Below are 26,231 nucleotides of genomic sequence, written 5' to 3'. Positions count from 1 at the left end.
ATATTATAGTGCCTATAATATCTAGGCACTTCATTTGCTAACTCTAGCTCTCCTCCTCCTTAATTGGTTCTTAAAATCCCTCCTCCGCCATGGATTTTCTCCTAATTAACATAGGAAATTTTAATTAGCCTTACTCTCATTAACAAAACATATGCTTCCTCTGGTGCTAGACTAAATGCAGGAGTCTGATCAGTACAGACTCTTACATTTTCAATCTTTATTAGGAAGTATATCACTTTGGAAAATATGATCACGTTCCTCAGAAAAACTTTTGCTTAAATGTTAGTTAAATAGTTCATGAATTAACTACACCATAGAATTATATTACTTTAGAGTTACAAAGAACTTAATCTACTTTTTTTTGTCTTCCAGGTGAGGGCACTGAAGCCCTGAGGAGTATCTTACTCAGGGTTGCTCAAGGAGATGCAGAGTTAGAACTGTAAAGCCAATCTTTTGAGTTCTTCACTCAACTCTTTGCTTGTTTGCTTATTCCTCGCTCAACACATATTTACTGAGGGAGGTCTACCATGTACCAGATGCTGTTCTAGGAACTGGGAATACAATGGTGAACGATTAGGTATTCACTAGAGATGAAAAGATGAAGGATTTTTAGGAAGAAAGTACCTATACAAGGTAGAGGATAAGGGAATACACATAGAATTCATACAGTTTTGGTACGTATAAATTTCAGTGAGAGGTCTGCTTGAAAAGGTGAAGCACTTTGGCTAAAATGAAGTATCTGAATCACCTAGAAATTTCAATTAATTATGTCATTACTCTCTCTGAAGAGTATATAAAGTTAGATATAAATTATTATGTAACATAACTAGAATGGATAAATTTAGTGGATTAAGTTGAGGGTTAAAATTTATTTTCCAAGTTTTTAGAGAAAACTCTCATTTTATATTTTACATAATTCCCTTAATCAATGATCAAAATAGTACATATTTGAAATGAGATCATTACTATGGAAATTGTAGTCTTTATAATCTGTTAAGAATTTGACCATCATATCACTTTGGATCTACTTTTCAGTACAGCCTCTCAAATTAAATTTCTCAAGTTCACAGCAGCTGAAACTTCACTCACCCAGCTCTGCCAACTAGTAGAGCTTCAGCTTCCCTAGAGCTACCTAAGAGTAAACTTCCCTAGAGCTAAGTTTACAAGTCTTATCATAAAACTGCCTCAAGCAGAATGCCACATATGAAACCCATTCCATCACTGGACGTGTCATCTCTGAGATGATAAAAGTATTTAGCACCCTGTGCTACATATTTTCTTTATGTGTGTGGACATTCTTCAGGTTGATTCTAACATTTTCTAGTCCTTAAATGATCCCTTGCTTCTGCTGTTCTAGAGTCTATGTCCAAAATGTGGCCAAAGGTTAAGACCATTTTGAGCATGTACTCTTCCTGATCTTGATTCTCACTTTGGAAAACAATCAATAATCCCAAAGAGGGATAACAAAGAACTCGGGCTGGGTTCCACATAATCTAAGAACGTGCACTGTGGTCATTTATGGCACTGAGAGGCATGTGCTATATTGCAAAGGCTTTGGAGACAGGTGGGCCTAGGTCTGGATCTAGGTTTCACCAGTTAGTGGTTACAAAGCTGCAGTCAGGGCTCTCCGTGCAACTAAACATATTCATAATGTATAATGTATGTACAGTGTAACATAATTATAGTGTATATAAAATGCTTAACAAAGTACCTAAAATACAGTAGGAGACACTCAATAAGAGGGTGTCATTAGGACTTCCCTGGTGGCTCAGTGGTTAAGAATCCGCTTGCCAAGGCAGGGGACACGGATTCGAGCCCTGGTCCGGGAAGATCCCACGTGCCGTGGAGCAACTAAGCCCGCGTGCCACAACTACAGAGCCTGAGCTCTAGAGCCCATGAGACACAACTACTGAGCCTGCATGCTGCAACTACTGAAGCCCATGTGCCTAGAGCCTGTGCTCCGTGACAAGAGAAGCCACCGCAGCGAGGAGCCTGCACACCACAACGAAGAAAGCCCGTGCACAGCAACGAAGACCCAACACAGCCAAAAACAAATAAATATATTAAATATATATATATATTTAAAAAAAAGAGAATGTCATTAATACTTATTATGTTCCATAAAGACATTCATCAGCCTCTAGATTTAACCCCGATTTTAAATCACCCTTGCAGCAAACGTTTTTTTGTGCGTGTATTTGGCAAAACTTATTCAGGTTCTTCACACTTTCCTGCTTATACCTAACCTAAAATAATTTCAGAAAACAATGACACTTTTGTAGATTTTAAAACAGACATCTGGAATTTCATTTAATTTCTTTACTCACAAGTTAAAATAGATATAAAGAACGTAACTTATGGTGTAGTGTAAATATTGATGGTTTAGAATGAAAATGTTACATCACTCTTATAAAAATTCACTAGAATCTAAGTAAAATGGGAATGGTACCAGTATCATCAATTTAAAAACTGCATGAACAAGTTCTTCCTTAATAGTTAGAAATCTTATATAGTTTCCTTTTCTCCTTGATTGTATTTCCATTCCAATTCTCCACAGAATTTTATCCTAAATACTGATACATTTATGCTTGAAAATCTTTTACTTATAGCCCAATCACACTTCTCTGTAACAAAAATGTGTATGTAAGCTAAAAATTTAATTTTATTACCTATGACCTTAAGGCTTTAAATGTTAAAATTTCTTCTGGATTGAATAATTATTAGTAGTACAAAACTGATCAAAACACAAATATATTACAAACATTTATAGTAAAACTTTACTGGAAATGCATTTCTTAATGTGATGGGTGAGTGCTGATGATGGCATCTTCTACTACATGCAAGGCTGTTTACAACTGACTCTTAGATTAAGTGATTTCCCCCATTTATCTCTGCAGAACTCATTGCTAGAATTAAATTCCAGAAGGAAAACAAAAGGAAGTTTAAGTAATCTCATCTAGAGAGCACACTGCTGTTATTCACTAACCCTTCCTTCATCACAGTTATTTTCAAGGGATCTAACTAAAAGGCAGAAATGGTCTCTGGCTATTTACATAAGACAAGGCATCTGAAAGTAGTTAATGCTGTTCTTAGAAATTCTGGAATTCCTTTAATGTTCTCTGACATATATTTAATTCTGTACCATTATTATCAAAATAATCTTAACTTCCAAGGTCTTCAGTTCTAATGGCAGGATATTTTTTTAAAAATCCTAACTTTTAACATATATATTATACATTTCCTATTTAGAGTATCTTTAAATATACTTTTCAATCATTCTCTGTAAGCCTGAAATAAGACTTAATTTTCTACTTCCAGTTCAATTAGGCAAAGGGTACAGACTAGTATCTTTAAGGATGAAGAAATTTGACTTCAAAAATTCATCCTAATATTAAATGACATATTTCTTTACACAACTTCAACAACTCAACTGAATAAACATCTACCAAATATTTATTATATAGAAAACATGCTAGACACTTGTATGGGATTCAAAAATGTCCTCAAGGATTTTATTATCCTCGGCAGTGTTTCTCAAAGTGTGGTCCCAGGGATAACTTATATAAGGGTTCCTCAGGAGGCAGAGACTTTAACAAATGCAGGTTTCTGGGTACTAGGTAAGATTGACTAAACCAAAAACTCTAAGGGTGGGCTGAAAATCGACATTTTCATCTGTCCTAGATAATTATGATGGACACTGAAATCTGAGAAGCAATGTTCTGAGAAAAGAAATACTGGTTAAATGATCAGTTGAAGAGATGCTTATGGTAAGGTAGCAAAATTGGCCAGTAGGGGTATGGGCTAGGTGAAAAGCAAGGAGGGACCTGGCAGGACTACGAGGTGAGGCAGGCAAGAGACTAGACTCTTAGAATCAACAAAGTCTGAGAGGTGGTATCTTGCAGGCAGAGTTGAGACTCTAGGAAGTCAGAATCTGAGCAAGTAATGTGAACTGGGAGGTCACTCTGCTTTAAGGTAGAAGGGGGTCTTTGCTTGCTGGTGGGTGGGTGTTAGCAAAAGTCAAAAAGACGTCAGGTGGGTCTTACTTGAGGCCTTTAGAGAAACCAATTTCTCTAAAAGGACGTAGGAAAAAGTGTCTTACCTCTTAACTTCAGAGTGAATGATTTTTAAATATTTCATGTTACAGATCCAAAGAAAGTAAAGTAACCTCCGTTTTTTATTTAAAAAAAATCCTCTCAGCACGGAAATAAAATCATCCAAGAGAAATAGCTCATTCTTTTGCTGGTTGCCTTTTATAAAAAAAGAAAAAAGTGTTCCAAAATGATTAACTACAACCAGCACAGCAGGAAACAACTAATAGAATCTGCACGTACAATAGGGTAGTCCCCCCAAAAAGAGTAATAATCTTCTGTGACGTGCATGAAATCAAAGCTTAGATAAAGCTTTAATTTGGCTTGGGTTTAAAGTCTCAACTCTTGGCTCTATATGCCAATTTTTGGAAGCAGAGTAAAGGCAGCTGGTCTGTGCATCAATCAAAAACTGACATGCAAAGATGCCCGTGTTTTCCACTGGTCACCTGCTATGCCATATGTATTAAACACATATCTATTGTAACATTACCACACACCTATCTCCCCTCCTTGACTGTGAGCATCTTGAGGGCCAGTCTTTTAGATGTCTATGTGTTCCTAGTGCTTAGTGCTGTGCTGGCACATGGAAGGTGCCCAATGAATATTATCTGAATAAATGAAAAATAAAGACTTCATCTTTTTTTTTTTTTTGGAATTTTTGAATTTTATTTATTTTTTATACAGCAGGTTCAAGACTTGATCAATCTTAACCCATTGATACTTTAGGTCAAGGTTACATATGAGAAAGCCTGTTCTCTGAACAGGTGCTACTTTTTCTGAAGAAACTTTAATTAATTAATTAATTTATTTATTTATTTTTAATGGACTGCGAAGACTTTTATTTTTATTTATTTTTAACTTTTTATTTTATATTGGAATATAGCCGATTACCAATGTTGTGATAGTTTCAGGTGCAGAGCAAAGCGACTCAGCCATACATATACATGTATCCATGAAGAAACTTTAAATTATACTTGGTAGTTTTAACAATCTCTCTCTTTCTCTCTCTCTTTCATTTTACATATTGAGAATTGAAGCCTGCAGGAATTGGCAAACTATGGTCAGCAGGACAAATCCTGCCCATTGTCTGTTTTTGTAAATAAAGTCTTACAGTCATGCCCATTCATTTATGTATTGACTATAGCTGTTTATGTGCTACAATGGTGGATTGACAACTACAACTGTATGGCCCACAAGTCCAAAAATATTTACTGTCTGGCCGTTTGCAAAAAAGCTGTCCAAACCCTGCTTTAGAGTATTAAAGTGGTATCAACACCTAGCACATAGCAGGCACACATATATTTAAGTGCATTAGTACACTACTTATTAAAAAAATTAAAACTGAATTCCTATTATGGGAAAGTCACTGACTCAGCACTGCAGGAAATATAAAGATGAAGATGCCTAAGGCAGCCACTGTCTTCAAAAGGGAGTTTATCATCATAGGGGATGTTTTATTGGGATAAAATATAAGACAGGATTGCAGGAACCTATGAGAAGTTTTTGAGGTTCAAAGGATAAGGATTACATCCAGTTGGGGGGAAGGGATAGGCTCTACTGTAGACACTGATAAACAATAATCTTCTCAAAAGAATGGAGAGAACATACAGAAGGCTCATATGGAGGCCTACCACGTAAGGCAGGGTGGTGAGGGAGAAGTGAAAGATGGCTCTAAGGTCATATGCCTTGCTTACAAGAAGAATGACAGTGCCAATAACAAGGAATGACTGTCAACATTTATTGACTGTTTACTAGATGTCAGGTACATCAGTAGTCCATTTAATCCTCATTTAAAACAACACACACAGAAACACACACTAGGAACAAATGGATGTGGTGTGATGAGATCTAAACATGTTGAGTTTAAGATTTAATGAGATGTGTAAGTGAAGATACATGCAAACTAACATTTGAAGTCTGGGAGAAAGGTTGAAAATATCTCCAGATTTGGGAGTCATTTGTACAGAGATAACAGTTGATGACATCTTAAATAAAGTAGCCCCTGAAGCTTCATATTCTTCCAATGCTATTTATGTCAAAAGAAATGTAAACTAACATGATTGGGTATCTGCCCCCTTGTGGTTAGTGGTGAGTGACCTGTTGGGAGCATAGCTAATATTGAACTTAGAGTACTTCCCAGAAGTATAAGAAATCATTTGGCTGAAAGAAGCCATTATTTTTCAAAAAGTAATACGTAAGTCAACTGCCAGCCACACAGAACTTTTTTTTAAAAACAGATTTCCTCCTTTTATTGATACTAAGAAAAGTAATTTCTAGGATTAAAACAACAAAAACTCTTACATTCATTGAGTCAATTCAGCAAGATGTAGACCTAAATGCTGCAACTTGTAATACATGAATAATACATATTTACTGAGACTGATTTGCTATGTGCCTGGCACCATACTAAGTAGCTGACATGCATTATCTGGAAGCAATCTTCACAACAGTGCAATACCTTTGTTTTGATCCCCTCTTTCAGATGGGAAAACAGAAACTTAGTAACTTTCCAAGGTCTGCATCAAATTTATAACATTATTTCAAATTTATAGAAAATCTACTTTGATGTAGGTTTTTGGATAAGAGCAAAAAGGTTATTTTGGAACATCTCATAATTTGTGTTAGGTTTGAGAAGTAGTGACTTAATAAATTTAGTATTTGTGATGGTAAAACTTTTGGTCTACAAAGTCTAACCTGGAACCTCTTAAAGTAAAATAAGGTCTACTTCTCCACAGATTATGTATTCTGGAAGGAGTTACTATTTCTTGTTGGAATGCGATATAATCTTACTCTGAAGGGAGCTTAGTAATAAGGGATTAGTATAGAAAGGCCATTCTTTTTGAAAATAACGTTCGAGAAAATGATGCCACTTCTACTTGAAACTCAATGTGCCCTAAGCCTTTCCAGGCCTTACCTCCATCTCTCAGAAGACAGATCCATGCCAGGTACCCCAGTCACCTTTACTTCATGTCTGTTTTCTCTGCTACAATAGAACTGTACCCTACTCAGTCTTGTATAAACCCCAATTTTTATTTATATGCCTAGGAGAGTAAATGTGCTTAATTAATGGCTTTTGAGTAAATCTGGAAAGAATCATCCCACAATAGCTTAAATCACATCTTTATCAAAATCAGGATCTTATATAAATACCAAAGCAGCAAAGTAAACATAAAAAATAGAAAATGTATCTGAATTTCTTCATGAAAAATAAATGATTCTATTAATAAGTAAAATATAGGTCTAAAATTCAATAGATTTGAAAAATTACAATTAAATGGACAGTATCAAAGCTGGGAGTATTCTACCTTGTCAGTAATAACTTAAGTTAGCAGCAATACAATGGCTGCCTCTGATGGTGCCTGGTGTTACCAACATAGGCTTTTCTACCTCAAAACACTCATTTACTTTCTGAGAACAGAAAGCTGGTGAGAAATGATGTGGCAAGAGGGTACCTTACATGAATTCTCCTCCACTGGGAATGTAAGCTCCACAGAGACAGGAACGGTTTTGCTTGCTGCTATCAGCCTAATGTCTCGAACAACACCTGGACCACAATGGGTACTAAGTGTTTGCTGAATGAATGAATGGATTTACTTAAGAAGACATATTTACTTTTATAAGAAGATACAAATTCAAACCCTGTGTATTCTGGAAAGAAAACTCTGAAATAGATCAGCAACAAATTCTTTAGAGTTAGACATACATTCTATGATCACCTAAACCTAAAAATAAAAGTTGTATATGGCAAAGCTAAAGCCTGGGAAACATTTAAGATTGCTCTAAGCTGATCAGGTATATCATGGGACAATTGTCATAAACTCTTCAAGAATGGAAAACACAACCACTGGAAATTGGCAATACCAAGTATTTGTTAAAAAGACTCTACTCTGAATTTACTGGAATGCTATAAATCATATGATACATTTAAAATCAGAAAGCCACAAGGAAAATACATGGTTCTACCTTCTAAGTACTTTTCAGGAAATAATAAAATCCTCCTTATCTTAAATTAGAAGCCCACATTTTATAACCTATAATAATCTTACTTAGATGTTCTCTGAATGTACTTCCCTTTAATGATATAACTGTGATTAAGCATACAATCAAATGTGAATGCTCATCTTAGCCTATCTATGAATGTACTACTATCTGGTGAACACTGGTTAAAAAATCTTTAATTAAAAAAAATCTATTTCTAAATGTATCTCCATAGTATCTACTTGCATTATTCATGATTAGAAAATCCTAATAAAACTAGGAAGTTTTGTAGAAATTAGGATAACTATACCTTAAGGCTGACTGAACAGTCAGAAACATAAGGATGTACCTTACTCCAACTTAGGTCCACCTTCATGATAAAAGCTACCTCAATTGGAGTTTCTAACATTATTATTGCCTTAAAGTGATAATATCACTAGTCAAAGTTAAATAGGGTGGCAATTTTTAAATACAAAATTCTTAGATCTTGGTTGTAAACTTCTGCTTCCTCTTCTTTGATGGTATTTTCATATATCATTGAGTTCAAGTAAACAACTCAAATGGGGAAATCTGGAAGACATGTTTTCTACATAGATAAGGTAAAGTCAGAGTACTTTTCATGTTACTAAGTTTGGCTCAGGTTTAGGAACAAAACAGCCTATTCTAGGTATTCCTTAAAGTCAATACCACTTATCTTTTACTTTATTAATCTATCATTCCCTCCCCTTTGGGGATTAAGAAGGTTAACCCAAGGCCCAACCAAAGTCCTTTTTGGGTTCCTAAAGAAGGAAAGTCATAAAATAAGAGAAAGTAAAGGACCTTAAAGGGACATGAAGCCCAGAGAAGTTGAGTGTCTAGAATTAGGTCATCTGATCTCACTGCAGTACGCTCCTTTAACCTTTTATTTTTGGTGAAGGTTTATCCTCTTTGGTTCTTTGTTAAAATAAAACCTACCAGTCTTATTAGTATCCTCCTGTGTTCTGGTCTTTCTATGTTCTCATTTCCTTCTATGCAACTGCCCAAAACAGTTTTACCAAATGCTCCCCTCTGGGTCATGTCATGCTGCATGCATTTCTGTCACTCTCCTAGAAAACCCTGTCTCCTAGGACAAGCTGAGATCGCCATTCCCTTTCCCTCTTCGGAGATTTACAGTACATATTTCCAAGTCAAAAATGAATGCTATCTGGGCCTATGCAGTCTGCCCTATATTATAAACTTTAAAATATTCTGTATCCTACATTTACCTTTTATCACATACAACTTTGGTTTCCTTGAATTTTAGAAGATGTTTTTTAAGAATCCATTTATCTTCTGTAGTAGTAATAGTAGAAATAATAAAAGCATGCACTTACCATGTGCTAAATAATCATCTTAAGCTCTCATGATAATCTGATTATCATCACCTCCAGTTTAGAGATGAGGAAACGAAGGCAAGTTAGGCTATGTAATTTACTCAAGTTAACATAACTGGAAGCAAGCACAGCTGGGATTCAAACCCAGCTCTGCTTTCACAGCCTGGATGCTTACATCTCTAAGCTCTACTAGCAGATGAGACCAATCCTATCTAGTCTGAACTGGATCTAGTAGTTTTGTTAATGAAACGATGGAAGACAGGGAAAGCATCACAGATATTAAAGATCAGGGTTTTGCAATTCAATGTAATGACACATAACTGCAGACACTGAAGGGACTCTCAGAGATCTTTTAGTGTAGTCTCCTTCATCATTCCATTAATGAAGGAACAGGGAGCCCAGTGATATTAAAACTCTCAAATCACATAGTTTCTTAGAACCTGGCTTTCTTCACATTTCTATGTAGAGTTCTTTTCACTGTGATATATACAATGGTCAGTTCATCACAGGAATTTTTTATTTCCAAAAGCAAAAACTTGAACTTTGGAACTCTGTTGTACAGAATATTTCTTGAAATAAGTTAAAATGGGATTTAAAAATCTTTCAGCTGCACATGATGTTACTTTAAAATATTCTAACCAGGGTGATTTTTCAATTGAATTTATCCTGTATTATGATAAGTGTGATTATTTAAAAATTTTAATTTGAAGGTCATTTTTAAAAGCCTAGGCTTTGTTGATTGCCAGATAATTAGCGTACTAGCTAGCCACTTAAGCTAAGCAAGCTACTTAATTATATTACAGAATTAGAAAACATTTAAAGAAATGGAGAGGGAAGCAATTTTACCTTACTAAATTTTGCTGCATATTTTCTGCCTTCATTAAAATTCGGACCCCAGTCTGAGAGTGAATGTAGGCTTTCAACCTGAAATAAAAATGTCATATTAAAGGAAGCAAAACTGATTTTTAGTGTATTTTAAAACTGTGCCTATGGAAACTAAGCATCTATGAGTAGTTACTAATAATACTTAAAATTTATCTATCCAAGCACAGAAACAGTGTTAAAGATATTTTTCAACCAAGGATCTGTTTTAAAAGTTACCTTTCTTCTCTCTGTACAGATTAATCTTGCTAATTTACTTATTTTTTAAAAATGTATCCAATTTGGTGGCAGGTATTTTGTCTTATTGTTAAATATATGACCAGCAATAACAATTAGATTATCGGTAATAAGAGGAAAAGAAACTCAACTCTGGTAGCGGTCCCAGAGACACCACTTGATATGTGACATGGATTTGTTTGAGTCTGGGCACCACTTTCTATGAAAAGTAGAAGATGAGATTTAACTAGAACTGAATCAGACACTTCAGAATCCACTCAGTTTCAAATTTTAACCAAAACAAGTATTCATAAGCTAAGCAGGTATCACCCGGTGAAAAGAAATTCCTGCTCAGAAACATGAATAATTCACATATTAATAGTTTCCTTTTTTGAGTGCTGCTTACTATGTGCTAGACTCTGTACTAGAACTGTATATATGTAATTTTTTACAAGCTTCGTAACAACTCTATCTAGTAAACATCATCATTCTCATTTTGCTGATGGAAAAAATTAAGGTGCGGAAGTAAGTTGGTTCCTGGTCACATAGCTAATAAGGGACAGAATCAGCTATTCTAACCCAGATATTCATAACTGAATCTTTCCACTATGCTATGTTAACCATTTTTGTCCATGGTGTGTTTCTGGACAGGAGGCAGAGTGTGTATTACTCAGTTTTATGAAGACTTGGCTGAAATAGGATTTCCTGTCTTTAACTACTTGGAAACTCAATTTTCAGAGTTTTTAGTTCAACTGTGAAAGGCAGTTTAGTTTAAGGGGTAAGAGTACAGACTCTGACTCCAGACCACCTGGATTTGAATCCTAGCTTCCCTACTTATTAGCCATGTGAAGTCACTTAACCACTTTAAGGCTCAGTTTCCCCATCTTGTAAAATAGATATAACGGCAATAATCTACCTTAAAGGGTTATTGTGAGGATTAAATGAATTAATACATTTATTATTATAAGCTTCAAAGAGTAGTCTGGAATGCAGCAAACAGTGTTAAGTACTGCTGTTATTACTATAACCAAAATCCTCACCCAGAGCATCATCTCTGACTGACAAAGCCTTGAGTACACACCAAGGAAATGGGACAGAAAGTAAACAGTACAGAAACATTATACTCTAATAAAGACATGGCTTTATTTAATAAATATGCATATAGTAAATACCTCAACATTTTTAATAATTTCAGAAAGTTACAAGATTTTTGAAACATACCTTTGACGAATTACAGGATCAGACTTTTCAGGATCAATGTAAGACCTTAGGATTTCATTAATAGTTTTATCATCTGGTACTCTTCCCAACAAAAACAAAAACAAAACTTATTACTTATAATTTTCTACTAAAGGTGTTAATTTAGAATTACTAAATATTGTGGCTTTAAAAAAATAACTGAACACGGACCTTTTATTTTAGTCTTGGCAAAATATAATATCCTTTTAAGCAAAAATTACTTAGGAAAAAAGCTCAAAAACACTTCTTGGACACATTTAACAAGTCTTAAAAATAATATTTTGAGAAGTTCCCTATAAATCAATTATAAAAATACAAAGCCTCATTTAACACACTCCTGTGTTCAAAGATGAAAAGAAAGATACCACAGTGAAGTAGATTTGAAAGTTGCAGAAATCAAAAATCTGAAAAAAAAGGTTTCAGATGATGCTAGTTTCAGTGCATGTTCAAATTTATTTATTCTAAATCATAAGACCAGGTTAAAAAATTGATACTACTCTCCCTGGAAACAAAGCATTTTAGGTTTACCAAATTTCCTGTATGTATGTATGCATATTGTTTTATACTATAAAGTTGTAGAAACAAAATTAAGACACTGTTTTGACCTAGCGATTTTCCTTAATCATTTATACATATTCATATACACTACTGCGCTACATACCCCACCTGTAAAATATGAGTCCTTTCCCTGTCTTTAGTCTGGTATGCAACCTTAAATAAGAAAGTTCTTCCCTAAAATCCATATGACAATTACAAAGAGAGGACATTTATGCATAATGTGAATATATGCTAAAGATATTATTTAAAAACCAACTTAAAATTTTCCTAACCCAAGGAATCAAATAGTATATCACCATTCAAATTTTTAAATGACATTTGAAATGCTCATAATATGAAAAAAGTAGGATAAGAAACTGTTACGCAAATTACTTCCAATTATGAATACACATATATACATGTCTAAAATCATGTATTTTCTGAGAACACACTATGATGTTAATAGCAGCAATTTTATCATAGCAGAATTTTGGCTTATTTTTCATTTCCTATATAACCACCTTGCTTAAGATTCTTCCTCTTGATTCAGCCCTCTTGATTCTCCCTGCATCGCTCTCCTTAACATCTGTCCCCATGCTGAAGTAAACACCATCATGATTTCTGTGCTAATCATTTCCCTTAGAGCTCTACCACCACTAAAAGTATTCCTAAAAAGTATACTTTCATTTTTTTCACATTTACATACGAAAATCATACTCTGCATTCTTCCTTAACTTGTTTTTCTCATTCAACATTATGTTTGAGGTTCATCCACATTGATATGTGTAGATATTTTCAGTGGTGTGTAGCATTGCATTGTATGAATATACCACAGTGGTGTGTAGCATTGCATTGTATGAATATACCACACTTAGTTATCCAGTCTACTATTGACATCACGTTTAAGTTAACAGTTTATTTCAAATATGGAGACAAAATGAAAACAAGTGAGTTCTTAACAGACAGTCGTGATACTATACCTTTTTTCTACATACACAGCTTGACTCTGAGGAAACTGGAGCTTCACATGCCAACAGAACTGTCGTTTTCTAAGACAGAAAATAATCATGTGGAGATCAAGGCAGACAATAAAAGTCTGAACAAAAAACTGATTTCTTGAATTTTTGTTTTCAGATAATAATTCTAAAAGTATTCTTAGAATTTAACGTATTTTTTCTACTAAAAAGTATTTTACGTGGGCCTCTCACTGTTGTGGCCTCTCTCGTTGCAGAGCACAGGCTCCGGACGCACACGCTCAGTGGTCATGGCTCACAGGCCCAGCCGCTCCACAGCATGTGGGATCTTCCCGGACCGGGGCACGAACCCGCGTCCCCTGCATCGGCAGGCGGACCCTCAACCACTGTGCCACCAGGGAAGCCCTAGAGGCTATGTTTTTTAAACAATATACTTGCAAGAGGTTTTAAGAGGAAAAAACATTAGGCAGAGCAGTTCGAAATTCCAAGGACTTCGCATTCTTGAATTAGAAGGCAATTTCTCATAGTTCAGGGGCTTCTGAGATCACTTTTGCTACTGCTTGAAGTTTACAAATAAATTTCCTCGTGACTAAAAATAATGAGGTGATGTCTCTGCCTGACTAGTCTGGAAATTAGGTGAATGAAGTATTGTCTGGTTGAGACCAGCTGGCTGCAGATACACTTCTGAGCCATGAGTACTTGCATTCAGTAGCAAAACAGGAGACAAGTTGGTTGCTAAGCAGAATGCACTCTGAGTTAGTCCCTTCGCTTTCAGTCTAAACTTTGGTTTGATAACAGGATCAACAGTAATAATTCACTAAATGTGTGATTTTAGAAAAATAGCCATATGCTCTATTTAACATATCTAAATTTGGTGACACTAGACACCATTCTTTTTAAAAAATTTAATGCTCAAAATAGTCAATCCATTACAGAAATTTAAACGTCTTCATTACATGATCGTTTTACACATTCTCCTTACTTAGAAGAAATTTCTAACAACCCACTGGCAAGTTAATTGCCAGCTGTATGTCCAAGCAATGGCTAGCATCTCCTATAAAACTATCCCTTAGCAGCACGAGCCCAAAATCTAAAATAATTTTCTTTTAATACAATCTAGCAGAGTATCTCCCACCTAACATTTATATGATTTAAGCAAATTTTTGTCTGAGGACAACTAGCATAAAATCAAGTAAAAATCCTTCTATTAGGGTAAGTAATCACAGATTTGGTTAATAACAAGACAGTTTTGAGCACTAGTTAGAGAAAAATATGCTTGATTACGATTATGTTGATAGGGCCACTTATCACACAAGAAACAAGCACGTTAAGTTTAATATTTTTTTGGATAGAATAAAGTTGTAAAGCACCCCTTACTAATTTAAAGGTCAGATGTCTAAAATCTCAGAGGAAAAAACTTAAAAAAAAAAATCTGAATGCAAACCACAAAGTTACTGGTTTTAAACAAAGAAGTCTTCTAAAATGAAACACCTTGCAATATTTGTTATCTGTGAAACAGGCATCGCGTAGTATCACTATCAAGAGGCTGAGAGATACCACATTTCTCTCTTACTATGAAATAAACTGATTTTTTAATCTTAATGTACAATATGGTTTCTTTCTAAATATATTTGATAAGTTACATGGGGAAGAAAAAAGTCGACCAACTTGTCATCTTGTGGAACTGTAAATCATACTCAATTACCCCAACCATTGCTTGAGTAACTTCAAGAATCATTCACCTTTCTTAACATTCAGTAGACCCTAAATACCTTCAGAAAGTACTTAACATTCCAAAAACAAAGAGAGAAAAGCCCTTGAAAATAATTTTATTTGCTGTAGTTAGTTGTGGTTATAAGGAAATCATTCATTACTTTTATTATATATACATTGCTAAATTATGACTATTATAAAAATCTTTCTGTATTTGGCCTCAGTTCAAATATGAACAAATCTGAAAAGTACATTTAGTTTTAAAAAAATATGATGTTGCAATATTTCAAAAACAAAAAGAGAATAAAAACATTTAATGTAACCATAGTCAGATTTAACCAACTTGTATATTGCCATATTTATATGCTTGAGATACTTTTCTTCTAAGAAATATAAGATTATTACTATGGTTGATGAGTCTTTTTACTGTTCCTTGATCCAATTCTCTTCTCATCATCAGAGGTAACTACTATCCTGAGGTTGGGTGTTTATTTTTGTCATCCATGATTTTATATATATATATATATATATATATATATATATATATGTATATATATACACATATCTATAAATAATACAGTATTTTGTGTGATATCAACATTTATTTCAGTGTTATACTCTAAATATCTTATGCTTTTCTTTTCACTTACATTATGCTTTGGAGATTTACGAATATACACGTAAATTAGTTCATTAATTTTAACTGCTACATTGTATTCCATTGCATGAAGAATGCTAGAATCTATTTATCTACTCTTTACTGATAGACATTTATGATTGCTTCCAATTTTTTTACCATTTGTTCTTGTTCTTCCATATTAAATCACAGTAAAGAAAAAAATAAAAGAATATCCTCAGGGATGGGACCATCATTTACCTTTAACTGGTACACAGAACTAAAAGTTAACTTCATTGAAAAACTGCCTGTACTTTTTTACTCTATGGTAGTATAAGAGGCATTTGAGAACAGTAATGCAGATATAAGATTTAAGTAAGAGTGGACAAAGAGGTTGAAGGGTGTTGTATAAACAGTTCCTGAAATGAGTGAGTTAATTATCTCTAAAGTAGTTCTTTAGTTTTCCTGAAATTGATGTGGTCCTGACACAGGCAACTAAATCTCTTCCTGAGTCTGAAAGAATTGAGTTTGTTTCTCATTTTTCATAAGTATATATAGTGATATATGTCCCACTTAAAAAAATACACATACATCAAAATCCCAACAACATTACTTATGAGGGGAACTCTGAGTCCCCCTCTTTTTTGCTTATAAGTTTTCTGAAAGGACAGATTTTGTAAAGGAAAAAAATTAAAGAATGCTTCGGTGAGTATCTTTAGGCATATACATAACTGTTGCTGTATTTTGGATTATTTTCTAAAGATAGATTCCAAGAAATAGAATCATTAGGATAAAGCTGGGTTTCTCAACTTCAGCAGTGCTGACATTTTGGACCAGATAATTCTATTATGGTTTGACGGGTGGAGGTACATTGTCTTGTGCATTGCAAGATGCTCAGCAGCATCCCAGGCCTCTAACCATGAGATGCCACTAGCAACACCCACTCCCTTAGTTGTGACAACCAAAAATGCTCCCAAATATTGCAAATGTCCTCCGGGAGGCAAAATCACTATTTTTGAGAACCACTGGGACACAGGTTTAAACATTTATTATTGTCCTTAATGCATTAGGACTACTATTCCCTAAATTCAATAAAATGCTTTCAACTGTAATAATGTCATTGTGTCCTTGTCGTATTTATCAACATTCTCAAGAACAGAAATACGGTACCCAGAATATTCTCGGTCACTTAGGCACTCCAAGGCACTATGTTTAGAGTTTGATAATAGACTGGTGAAGTAATGGTGGTAATCATTAAACCTAATGTTCCCTTCTGGACAACCTGATAAAGTAACAGAAAAACTGACCCCTTCTCTCTGAGTGCCACGAAACTGAAGTAACTATTCATGCACAGCAAAGCCTTTTCTCCTCCTCCCCCAAATATCAACACACACACACACACACACACACACACACACACACACACACACACACACACACACACTCTCTCTCACACACACACATACCCCATGCATTCTCAACGGGGGCAGCAAAACTGGTTCTTAGGCTGAAAACTGGTTGAAAGGCTGAAAACTGGTTCTTAGGAGGGAAAAAAAATCTTAGATAGTATAATGGTTTGTGGCCTTTTAGAGGGCGCCTGTACATAAACAGATATATAGAGTATAACTGTGGTATCAAAATATCGGGGGGGGGGTGCAATTTAAGGAAAAATGTTTAAAAAGCCTCCTTGGGAGGCAATAATGAAAAAAAAGTTGAGAAATACTTATATATATAAGTATTAAATGATGAAAATAAATATTTTTTATACTTGATTTTAATGAGTTAATATAGGACACTTATTTAACAACTCTTGCTTACTAGAAACTATTAAGGATCATTTTCTCCCACAGTTTCAAGAAAGTAATATGTGGATGAAGACACAAATTTGGGGGGGAAGTACTATACCTACATACTCAATTATTCTTCTGACTTCATGACTTTGTATTTACAAGTATGAAGGATATGCCCCAAGCTTTTAACTACGGTTATTTCTTAACATTGTGAAAGGACTTAATTCTTACTTTATGTGTCTGTATTAAATAAATTGTTGACATAATGACTGACTAGTAGTTTTTATAATCAGAAAAATCAAAGATGTTTTCATGGGGAAGTGCAGGATGGTAGTCACAGAAAGGACAGGAATAATTTTAATATTCTTTTTAAACTTAAAAACATTTTATTATTAGAAGTGTTATTTTAAGGTGTTTCCTTTTTATCTCAGAAATTATTATCCAACCAGAACTGTCAAATGATTACTTATCTAATTATTTGACAGCTTCAAAGCTATCTTCCTCAAGAAATATGCTACGACTAAGAGTTACACATGGAGGCTGAATTCTAAGAGCTAAGATTTCTAATATAAAATTTAAATGAGCATGAATATTTTTGTTCCTAAAAAGAAAAATCACCAATTCTCATTCCATTCCATCACTGATTAACAAACGTTTACTCAAAAAACACTTCTAAGGGCTCGCTAGGCATTAGGGATGCAAAGAGACTGAGGGGATGAGCCCAAAGCAGACCTCTTTTTAGGGCAGTGAGGCAACCACCAACCCACTGCGTTTTTCTTCCAAATCACTGTGAGAAGCTTATAGAGTTTCACATAAAAGAACCCTGTTCTTTATTGACACTGTACACAGAAAGGATATCCAATATACTGTAATGCCCGGAGGTAGGAGAGGGCAGAGATTAAGTGGACTCTGAAACCTACTCTTAACAAAATTTATTACTTCATGTGATCTTGAGCAAGAGACACATCTCTGTGCCTCAGGGTTCTCACAGTAAAATGGGGAGAACAGTATTTATATCATAGGATTAAATGAGTACATACACGTCAAGAGCTCAGAACATAGTAATCAAAAATGCTAGTTACTATTTTTACCATTGTTATAATTTTACATTCAGTTTAATGTCCTGTGAGTTATGAAGCTCAGAACAGAAATACTGATGGGGCCTTTAACTTAGAATATTGCGCCATGAATTTATAACCAAACTCCACTTACATGGAATTCAGTGTTTATGAAACTGGACATGTGGGCTAATGCCAGATTATAAAGGGCTCTGAATGTTCTGCCAAACAATATGGATTTCATTCTGTGGTTAGTGCACTACCAACAAAGGTTTTTAAAGAAGAGGGAAATGAGGGGCTTAGAAGGAGATCTCTCATCCTACTATTTAACTCTAATAACTGTTTCTAGAGTATATTCAGGACATTAACTTTTTAGCCCTTGTTTGTAGTTATTAAGGAAAGTATTTCCTACTACTTTTGAGAAGTTCACTGACATAGTGCAGTTTAAATATGCCTGAAATTTTTACTTATGATTTTTAAATACAGGTGACTCCACGAGGTAAGCTAAAGCTAGATTTTCCACAAGTCTGATCTTCAGAGTACTATACCACTTATTAAGTTAGAAAAGCCTACAGGTTATGAAGACTACCAGTAGATCCTTTTACCAGAGAGTACTAGCAAGTAGCAATAACAATAGTTATCCCCTGGTATCCTGGGGGAATTGGTTCAGTCCTTCCCCACACTCCACTGCACAGATACTAAAATTGAAGATGCTCAAGTCCTTTATATAAAATGGTGTAGTATTTGCATATAACCTACACACACCCTTACATATACTTTATTTTTAAAAAAATTTATTTTATAAAATATTTGATTAATTAATTAATTAATTAATTAATATAGGCTGTGCCATGTGGGATCTTTTAGCCACACGCAGACTTCTTAGTTGCGGCATGCGAACTCCTAGTTGCAGCATGCATGCGGGATCTAGTTCCCCAACCAGGGATCAAACCCGGGCGCCCTGCACTGGGAGTGCAGAGTCTTACCCACTCGACCACCAGGGAAGTCCCCTCACATATACTTTAAATCATCTCTAGATTGCTTATACTACCTAATACAACATAAATGCTATGTAAACAGTTGCTGGTGTGCAGCAAATTCAAGTTTTGCTTTTTGGAACCTTCTGGAGATTTTTTCCCCCCAAATATTTTCAATCTGTGGTTGACTGAATCTGTAGATGCAGAACCTGCAGATACAGAGGGCTGACTAGTTTATTAAGTGCCTTTTGAATGTCATGCATTGTTCTAAATGTTTTATATGTGTTAATTTATTTCATTCTTGTAATTCTGTGGGATAAGTGCTATTATTTACAGGTGAGAACACTAAGGTAGAGAGAAGTAAGTCACTCCTCCAACACGATTATTCAGCTGGAAGGTGGCAGAGCTGGGATTTGAACCCAGGCAGCACATTAACTCCAGAGTCTATGCTCCAATCTAGTATACTATTATGAACTTTCCAGAAATGAAAGTTCAGTAACAAGCCATGTATTTTTCTGTACTGGTAATTCAAATGGATCTCAATTATATTTTATTTTAAATATTTGCCTCCATATTTTAAAATCACTTTTAAGAGTTATAGTGGACATTTTGTCTCCTTGGCAACCCTTATCACCATCCTCGTTCCTAATCCATAACCATATTTTGATGAATGGATCCCATCCCTACCTCCAGGACTATACACTTAACTGTCTGGCTTAAGAAAATCACATCGTATGTCCTCCTGGACACAATGGTTCAGGATTGGGCAGATGACCTAGGCGGTCCACTCATGGTGAATTTCAGGTTTCCTGTTCAGTTATGCTGGGAAAGAAGCATTCCTAAATATTTACCTAAACTGTTACAAGGATTCAGCTGACACCATAGAAGATACAATGGAGAATCAGCAATAAACTGGGTCCTTGAAGATACAATTGAGTCATTGTACCTATTCACCTTGAAATCCATCCAACCTCAGAACATTTAGTTATGAGAGCCAATAATACACCCTATTTATAGCTCAAACCGGTTTGAACTGAATATTTTATTTCATGAAAAATAAAGCATCCTAACTGTTTGATACAAGGGATTAAATTTTTCTTTCTAGATGTCATCTTGCATTTCTAAGCAACGGAAAAGATAGACTAATCTGTATATTGTCAACTGTTATAAAATTTGGACACAGCAAATAATACCTGATGGAATTTCAGGAAAAAGGCATTTTGTTCCACTATGGGTTACGAAATCTTATTTTAACTTAAAGCAGAAGGAAAATCTACAAAAATGTGAAACCCTTCAAGAAAAAACAAATGTACAAAATATCTACATAATTCTTCACTCATAGGCATTTTATCTTTTTGAAATGTATTTCAAGATCAAAATTTAAAGCTTCAAACATAAACGTAACTATACTTCATAAAAATAATCCATCTATTTTATTAGGATTGGTACCATAGTAAGTGTTTTTGGAAGAGTGAATACAAAGGATCTGTGTAGTTACTTAGCATGGATTAAAATTACTGGAACTGGGGAGAATGAAAACCATAATTTTATGTCTCACATCATTATGAAAATACTTTGAAAAGTTCCAGTTATATATTATATTTTGCTCTTTTAAAAATCAGTTTCACTACTACATGATAATAGGAAACAGGTTAAGTATGTGGTACTGGCTTCAGTAGATAGTATATTAAGAAAATGGATATAGTAGGTAAAGATCGAAATGAAAAAGTACATTTTGCTTCAAATAACTGTAAATACTTGAGCACTTAATAATGCAGTTCTCCACTGGGAGTGGCATCAATCTCATTTGGAAGTGGCTAGGCAGTTTTGATTGTTCCAAGGCTGGGAAGCACTTTAGGCATATAGCAGGCGGGGACCAGAAATGCTAACCTTCCTGTAATGCACGGGACAGTCCCACACAACAAAAATTGTCCTGTTCAAAATGCCAATAGAGCCCCTACTAAGAAACACCAGAACACAGAAAGGATAGCAGATATGTGCATAACAAAAACTGAATACCAGCACTAAATGCCAGCATCTGTTTCGCATTAACTTTGGAGAAAATATGTACTATAGGAACTCTGGCAAAGGAGAAATAATGGAGAAGATGAACTACCATGTGTACTTTCACAGATGTCTAGGAAATATGAAAGGGGAAGACATTCAAGGATTAAGAATATAACCAGCCTAGGTACATTTAGTTGAATACATTAGGAAATACATATACATACAATATAATATATAACTGGAACTTTTCAAAGTATTTTCATAATGATGTGAGACATAGAATTATGGTTTTCATTCTCCCCAGTTTCAGGTGGGGACAACTATGAAGATCCACTATTTGGTATGGATCCCTTAGAGGAACAGGAACGTATTCTGCTTAAAGTATGACTCTATCTCAACTCCCTGGCATGGCAATATAAGGTCCTGCAAGGCCCAGCCCCAGTGGGGCTCTCTCCAGTCTTATCCCCTACCACTTCCCAACTCCCACCCTAGTTTCTAGATATACCAGACTACTTACATTGTCTTCAATTTGCTACTCTTTTTGCATCTGATATTCTCACCATAGACTATCCTTCCCTCTGTCTGGATAAAACCCTAGACTTAAAAACTCCTCCTTGTCCTTCAATAATTTGCTCAAATTCTATCTTCTCTTGGGAGGACTTTCCAGTCCCCAGCTCTTGAGGAATAACACTTCCCCAAGGCTGGGGCACTGAGCCCTCCTTTGTGCTCCCACAACGCTCCATGTATCTTCCATCAGAGCATTCACCACACTACGTTATGAGTTTGCTGTCTTGTCTTCCCACTGAACTACTTGAGAAGAAGGACAGTGACTTACTGGCATATAAGTCAGTGGTTTTCAGGTAGAGATAAACATCAGAATCACCTAGTGCCTTTTTTTTTTTTTAAATTAAAGACAAATTATTTTAGAGCCCTTTAGGTGCACAGCAAAATCAAGAGGAAGGTACAGATTTCCCATATATCCTCTGCCCCTACATATGCACAGCCTCTTCTGGTTCTTTTATAATGTAAAGATACCTAAGCTCTACCCTAGGCTCAATGACTTAGGAATTCTGTTGGTCGGGCCCAGGTATCTGCATTTTGAAATTATCCCAGTTAATTCTGATGTATACTCTAGATTGAAAACCACAAAACTGGCACATTATTGTCCGCATCTTACAAATAAGGCAATGGGCACAGAGAGGTAAATAACTTGCCAAGAAAACTCCCTTACACATAAAAATTAAATTAAATTTTGTCTGTTTAATACAAAATAAACACTTGAAAATTATTAAATATATTATTATTCCTCTTTTAAAAAGTAAAGACACTGAGGAAGACCCTTCATTATTTTGGGTAATGAGAAATACTTGAAAGAGATGTTTCCAACTGCCTGAAAAGTAGCAATTTCAAATGGCGGGGGGATAAAGAAAGGAAGGTAATTTTAGGCCATGGAATAGAGTACAACACTTGAGAGCTTCAGGCAGTCCATCCAAAGCCACATGAGATGACAGATTACACCTACTGGCAGTTCTGCCTATGACCAGTGAAGGTATCTCTGAGCTAATGACTCCTGTGGGTACAAGAAGCATTAAAAGATTCTGAGCAGGTGACCATCATACTAAAAACATGCTTTAGGAAGATGTATCTGGCATCAATGTGTAAGAGTGACTGAGGTGAGAAGACACTGAAGACAGGGAGAGCTCTCAGAAGTTCCCCAATAGTCCCAGGTGAGACAAGCTGGGCCTGCATGGGAGAAGACAGCTGATAGTTGCTGCGGTGAAGCAAGTGGAAAGGGACTCATTACTGAGGCAAATCATGAAGAAGCAGACTCGGTGACTGAGGAAGGACTTCCCTAACTGAACCAGTATGGAGACCCTGATATGATCAAGAATGTTTGGTTTCCATTTGTATGAATGCTGGCTAACTGTTGCTGTGGAAAGATATACCCTCTGTGATGCTGTGGCATAAGAACCTCCTTCTTACCACTGTCTACATGGCCCCAGTAAGGGAATACCTGATTGACTGAGGAACCATTAGAAAACCAGTGTGAAAGAATAGAAGTGTTAAGTCCTTGCTGTTGCTTTGAAATTTTTTCATCAGACTGTATCAAAGCAGTTATTGGAGAGAAACCATAGAGCTAATCATTTTAAATTAGTTAACAAGTTTGTACTGAGCACCTATTATGTAATCCCCCCAAATCGACCTCTCTCACCATGACCACAACTGCTAAATCCATTTCATTTTCCTTTGCTCTTTTCTAAAGTTAGTTTGCAACAAAGTACAAACCTATACTACTTATAAGATACCATACCCCCCCAAAAAAACCAAATCCACAAAAACAAAACCAAAAAACCTGTGCTTTAAGAAATGTATTGCCACATAATCATTTAAAGAAAAAAGTGCTACTGACATTAATACAGAGGTGGATAGGTATATCATCGCAATAAAATTTGAATGCTGTAATTTTATCCAAAGAACAAAAAGTAATTAAAAAAATTTTTTTTATTTAAGTAGAGTTGATTTACAATGCTGTGCCGATCTCTGCTGTACAGCAAAGTGACTCAGTTACACACATACAGACATTCTTACAAAAAGTAATTTTAAGAATCTATAAAAGGTTATTTCTTTACAAGAGAGACATCTAGTGGCTAGCTTCTAAAATAGGACTGGAGCTCAAATAGCAATTCACACTGTTGTTTAATAACGGGCACACTTCCACTATCTTAATACTCTAAGTTTAAGAGAGACCCCTAGACAGAGAGCCTAAGAACTCTGGGCCGAAAGGAAGATAGCAACTCAGTTCTAAGCTGACAGTTGTAAAGGAATGAAGAAGGACTGGGCTGCTTCGAAATGAGGGTCGAGGTCATGTGGAGACAAACTGCCAGAAGACAAAGGTCGAAAGTTGGGTCCATTCCTAGGGAATGGGAGGTTAGACCACACAAGAGAGTACATGCCTGGAGTTAAGCTAAAGATATTATTGGGGAGGAGTCTCTCAATCTAATTCTTTTTTCCAAATGACAAGTCAAAATATATTCCCCCTCACTGCTGAATCCTCAGGTCCAAATAGCCAGGAAAATAAAACGAGAGACTTAGGCAACCAAACGAGATGTGATATTCAAACACAACCAAGATAATCTCCAGGTTTGCTATCCATGGCTTTCTGTAGCAAAACACTAAAACACAACTGAAAAGATGCAGCCATGGATAAAAACATGGAATTTTATATGACAGTATCAGAATACTTTTCAAAGACTACTGAATATATTTACAACTCAAAATATATAATGGTCCTGCCCACATCCATCAATGTCTTTTAAAATTATTATTTAAAAAATTCATTTATTTATTCTTAAAATAAGTATTACATGCACATGGTCTAAAATTCAAAAAAGGTACAAAAGGGCACGTAATTCCCATCCCTGTCCCCCTCTACCCAATTTCCCTCCCTTAAGATAACTACTATTAATAGTTTAATATAAGTATATACGGATATAACCTTTACTTTTCACACAATGGTAGCACACAATGAACATAGTTCTGTATCTATCTTTATTCACTTAGTATTTCTGGCAACCATTCCAATATTCATACATTTAGAGCTGCTGAATTTTTTCCCCATTTTTAAAGGCATACCATAATTTATTTAACCAGTCCACTATTGATGGGTATTTAGATTCATACTACTCTTTTGCTATTACAAACAATGTTGCACCATATGTATGGTTATATATATCAGATAAATTCCTAGAAGTAGAATTGTTAGGTGAACAAGTAATTATCATGCCTTCCTGATCCATCTGTCTTCGACAACTGACCTTCCCTTTGTTTGGAGCCACTACATATTTTAGGCAATTAGGGCAACTTGGCGGAGAAGATCATCTGAAATCTCTCTCAAGGCACACAATAAGAAATCCTGGAGAAATACAGCAAACATACTGAGCTCATCAAAAAGTATGAAAAATTTTCAGGGGCCAAAAGGAAGCAGGAACTAAAAACCATAGTGGAATGTGGAAGCTATACCTGCTCTGGAGGCCTTTGCTTCCAAGTAATCAAGAGGATTGGTAACCAAAAGGCTTATGTTTCAACAGCCACTGCGGGACATGAGACAAGACACTGATCTCACATAAGCTGGAGACCTCAAACTGAGATCACTGCGTAAAACTATGCAGTGAAAGAGTGAACCAGAAAAATTCTGCCAACCAGCAAAGGGAGACAATGAGGAAACCTGTCCACCTCAGCTTGAGGTCTAAGGAGAGAGAAAGGTATAGGAGGTGGGGGAAAGGTTTCAATTGAGAATGAATAAGTATGGACTCCTCAAATAGGTTTGGGGTTCAAATTATTATCAGTAGTATAGTCTGATAAACTTCAGACTAAGAAATTAAAGAGGGTCCTGGATTGGTGCGATGGGTATCTGGCATAAGCAAATGCATACCACCTCCTACATGAACTTGAGTTCATAATTACATTTTAGAAAAAAACAAGGAAACAAGCCATCAAAATGAAGTCAGCAGAAACAGCAGACAGCAGTAACAAACTTCCAAGAAATTCAGACAGAATTATTTACACAAATAACAAATGCACTAAATTACTGAATAAAAAGGGAGGTTAAAACATGAGAAAGGAATACATTCTACCTAAAAGACCAGGTAGATTTGGGAAAGGAACAGAACTTCAAGAAATGAAAAGTGTAACTGAAACACAAACAAAAAGCCCACTCAGTACATGGGCTAAATATCAGATTAATTAGACACAGCTAAGGAGGGAAAGTGACTTGGTTGATACACCTGAATGAATTACCCAGAAT

At 35.4% G+C, this 26,231-nt stretch overlaps 1 protein-coding gene across 2 annotated transcripts in view; it reads right to left on the bottom strand.

Moving 5' to 3' along the window:
* ZNHIT6 (zinc finger HIT-type containing 6) overlaps nucleotides 1–26,231 on the bottom strand; it is a 54,499-nt gene that overhangs the window by 10,325 nt on the left and 17,943 nt on the right. The window contains exons 6-9 of one of the 2 annotated variants that reach the window (XM_082834065.1): nucleotides 13,273–13,341; nucleotides 11,738–11,818; nucleotides 10,265–10,342; nucleotides 7,333–7,632 (exon numbers count right to left, since the gene is read on the bottom strand). In XM_082834065.1, coding sequence (XP_082690191.1) covers nucleotides 7,614–7,632; nucleotides 10,265–10,342; nucleotides 11,738–11,818; nucleotides 13,273–13,341 — 247 coding nt within the window. In that variant the 3' untranslated portion in view covers nucleotides 7,333–7,613. Of the gene's footprint in view, nucleotides 1–7,332; nucleotides 7,633–10,264; nucleotides 10,343–11,737; nucleotides 11,819–13,272; nucleotides 13,342–26,231 lie in introns of those variants that run through there. The other variant, XM_082834066.1, reaches the window with a different exon arrangement.

The sequence above is a fragment of the Leucopleurus acutus genome (assembly GCF_964270905.1).
Source record: "Leucopleurus acutus genome assembly, chromosome: 2".
NCBI lineage: Eukaryota > Metazoa > Chordata > Mammalia > Artiodactyla > Delphinidae > Leucopleurus > Leucopleurus acutus.
Note: the sequence above shows the minus strand (reverse complement) of the source record. Positions and strands in the feature narration are given on the sequence as shown.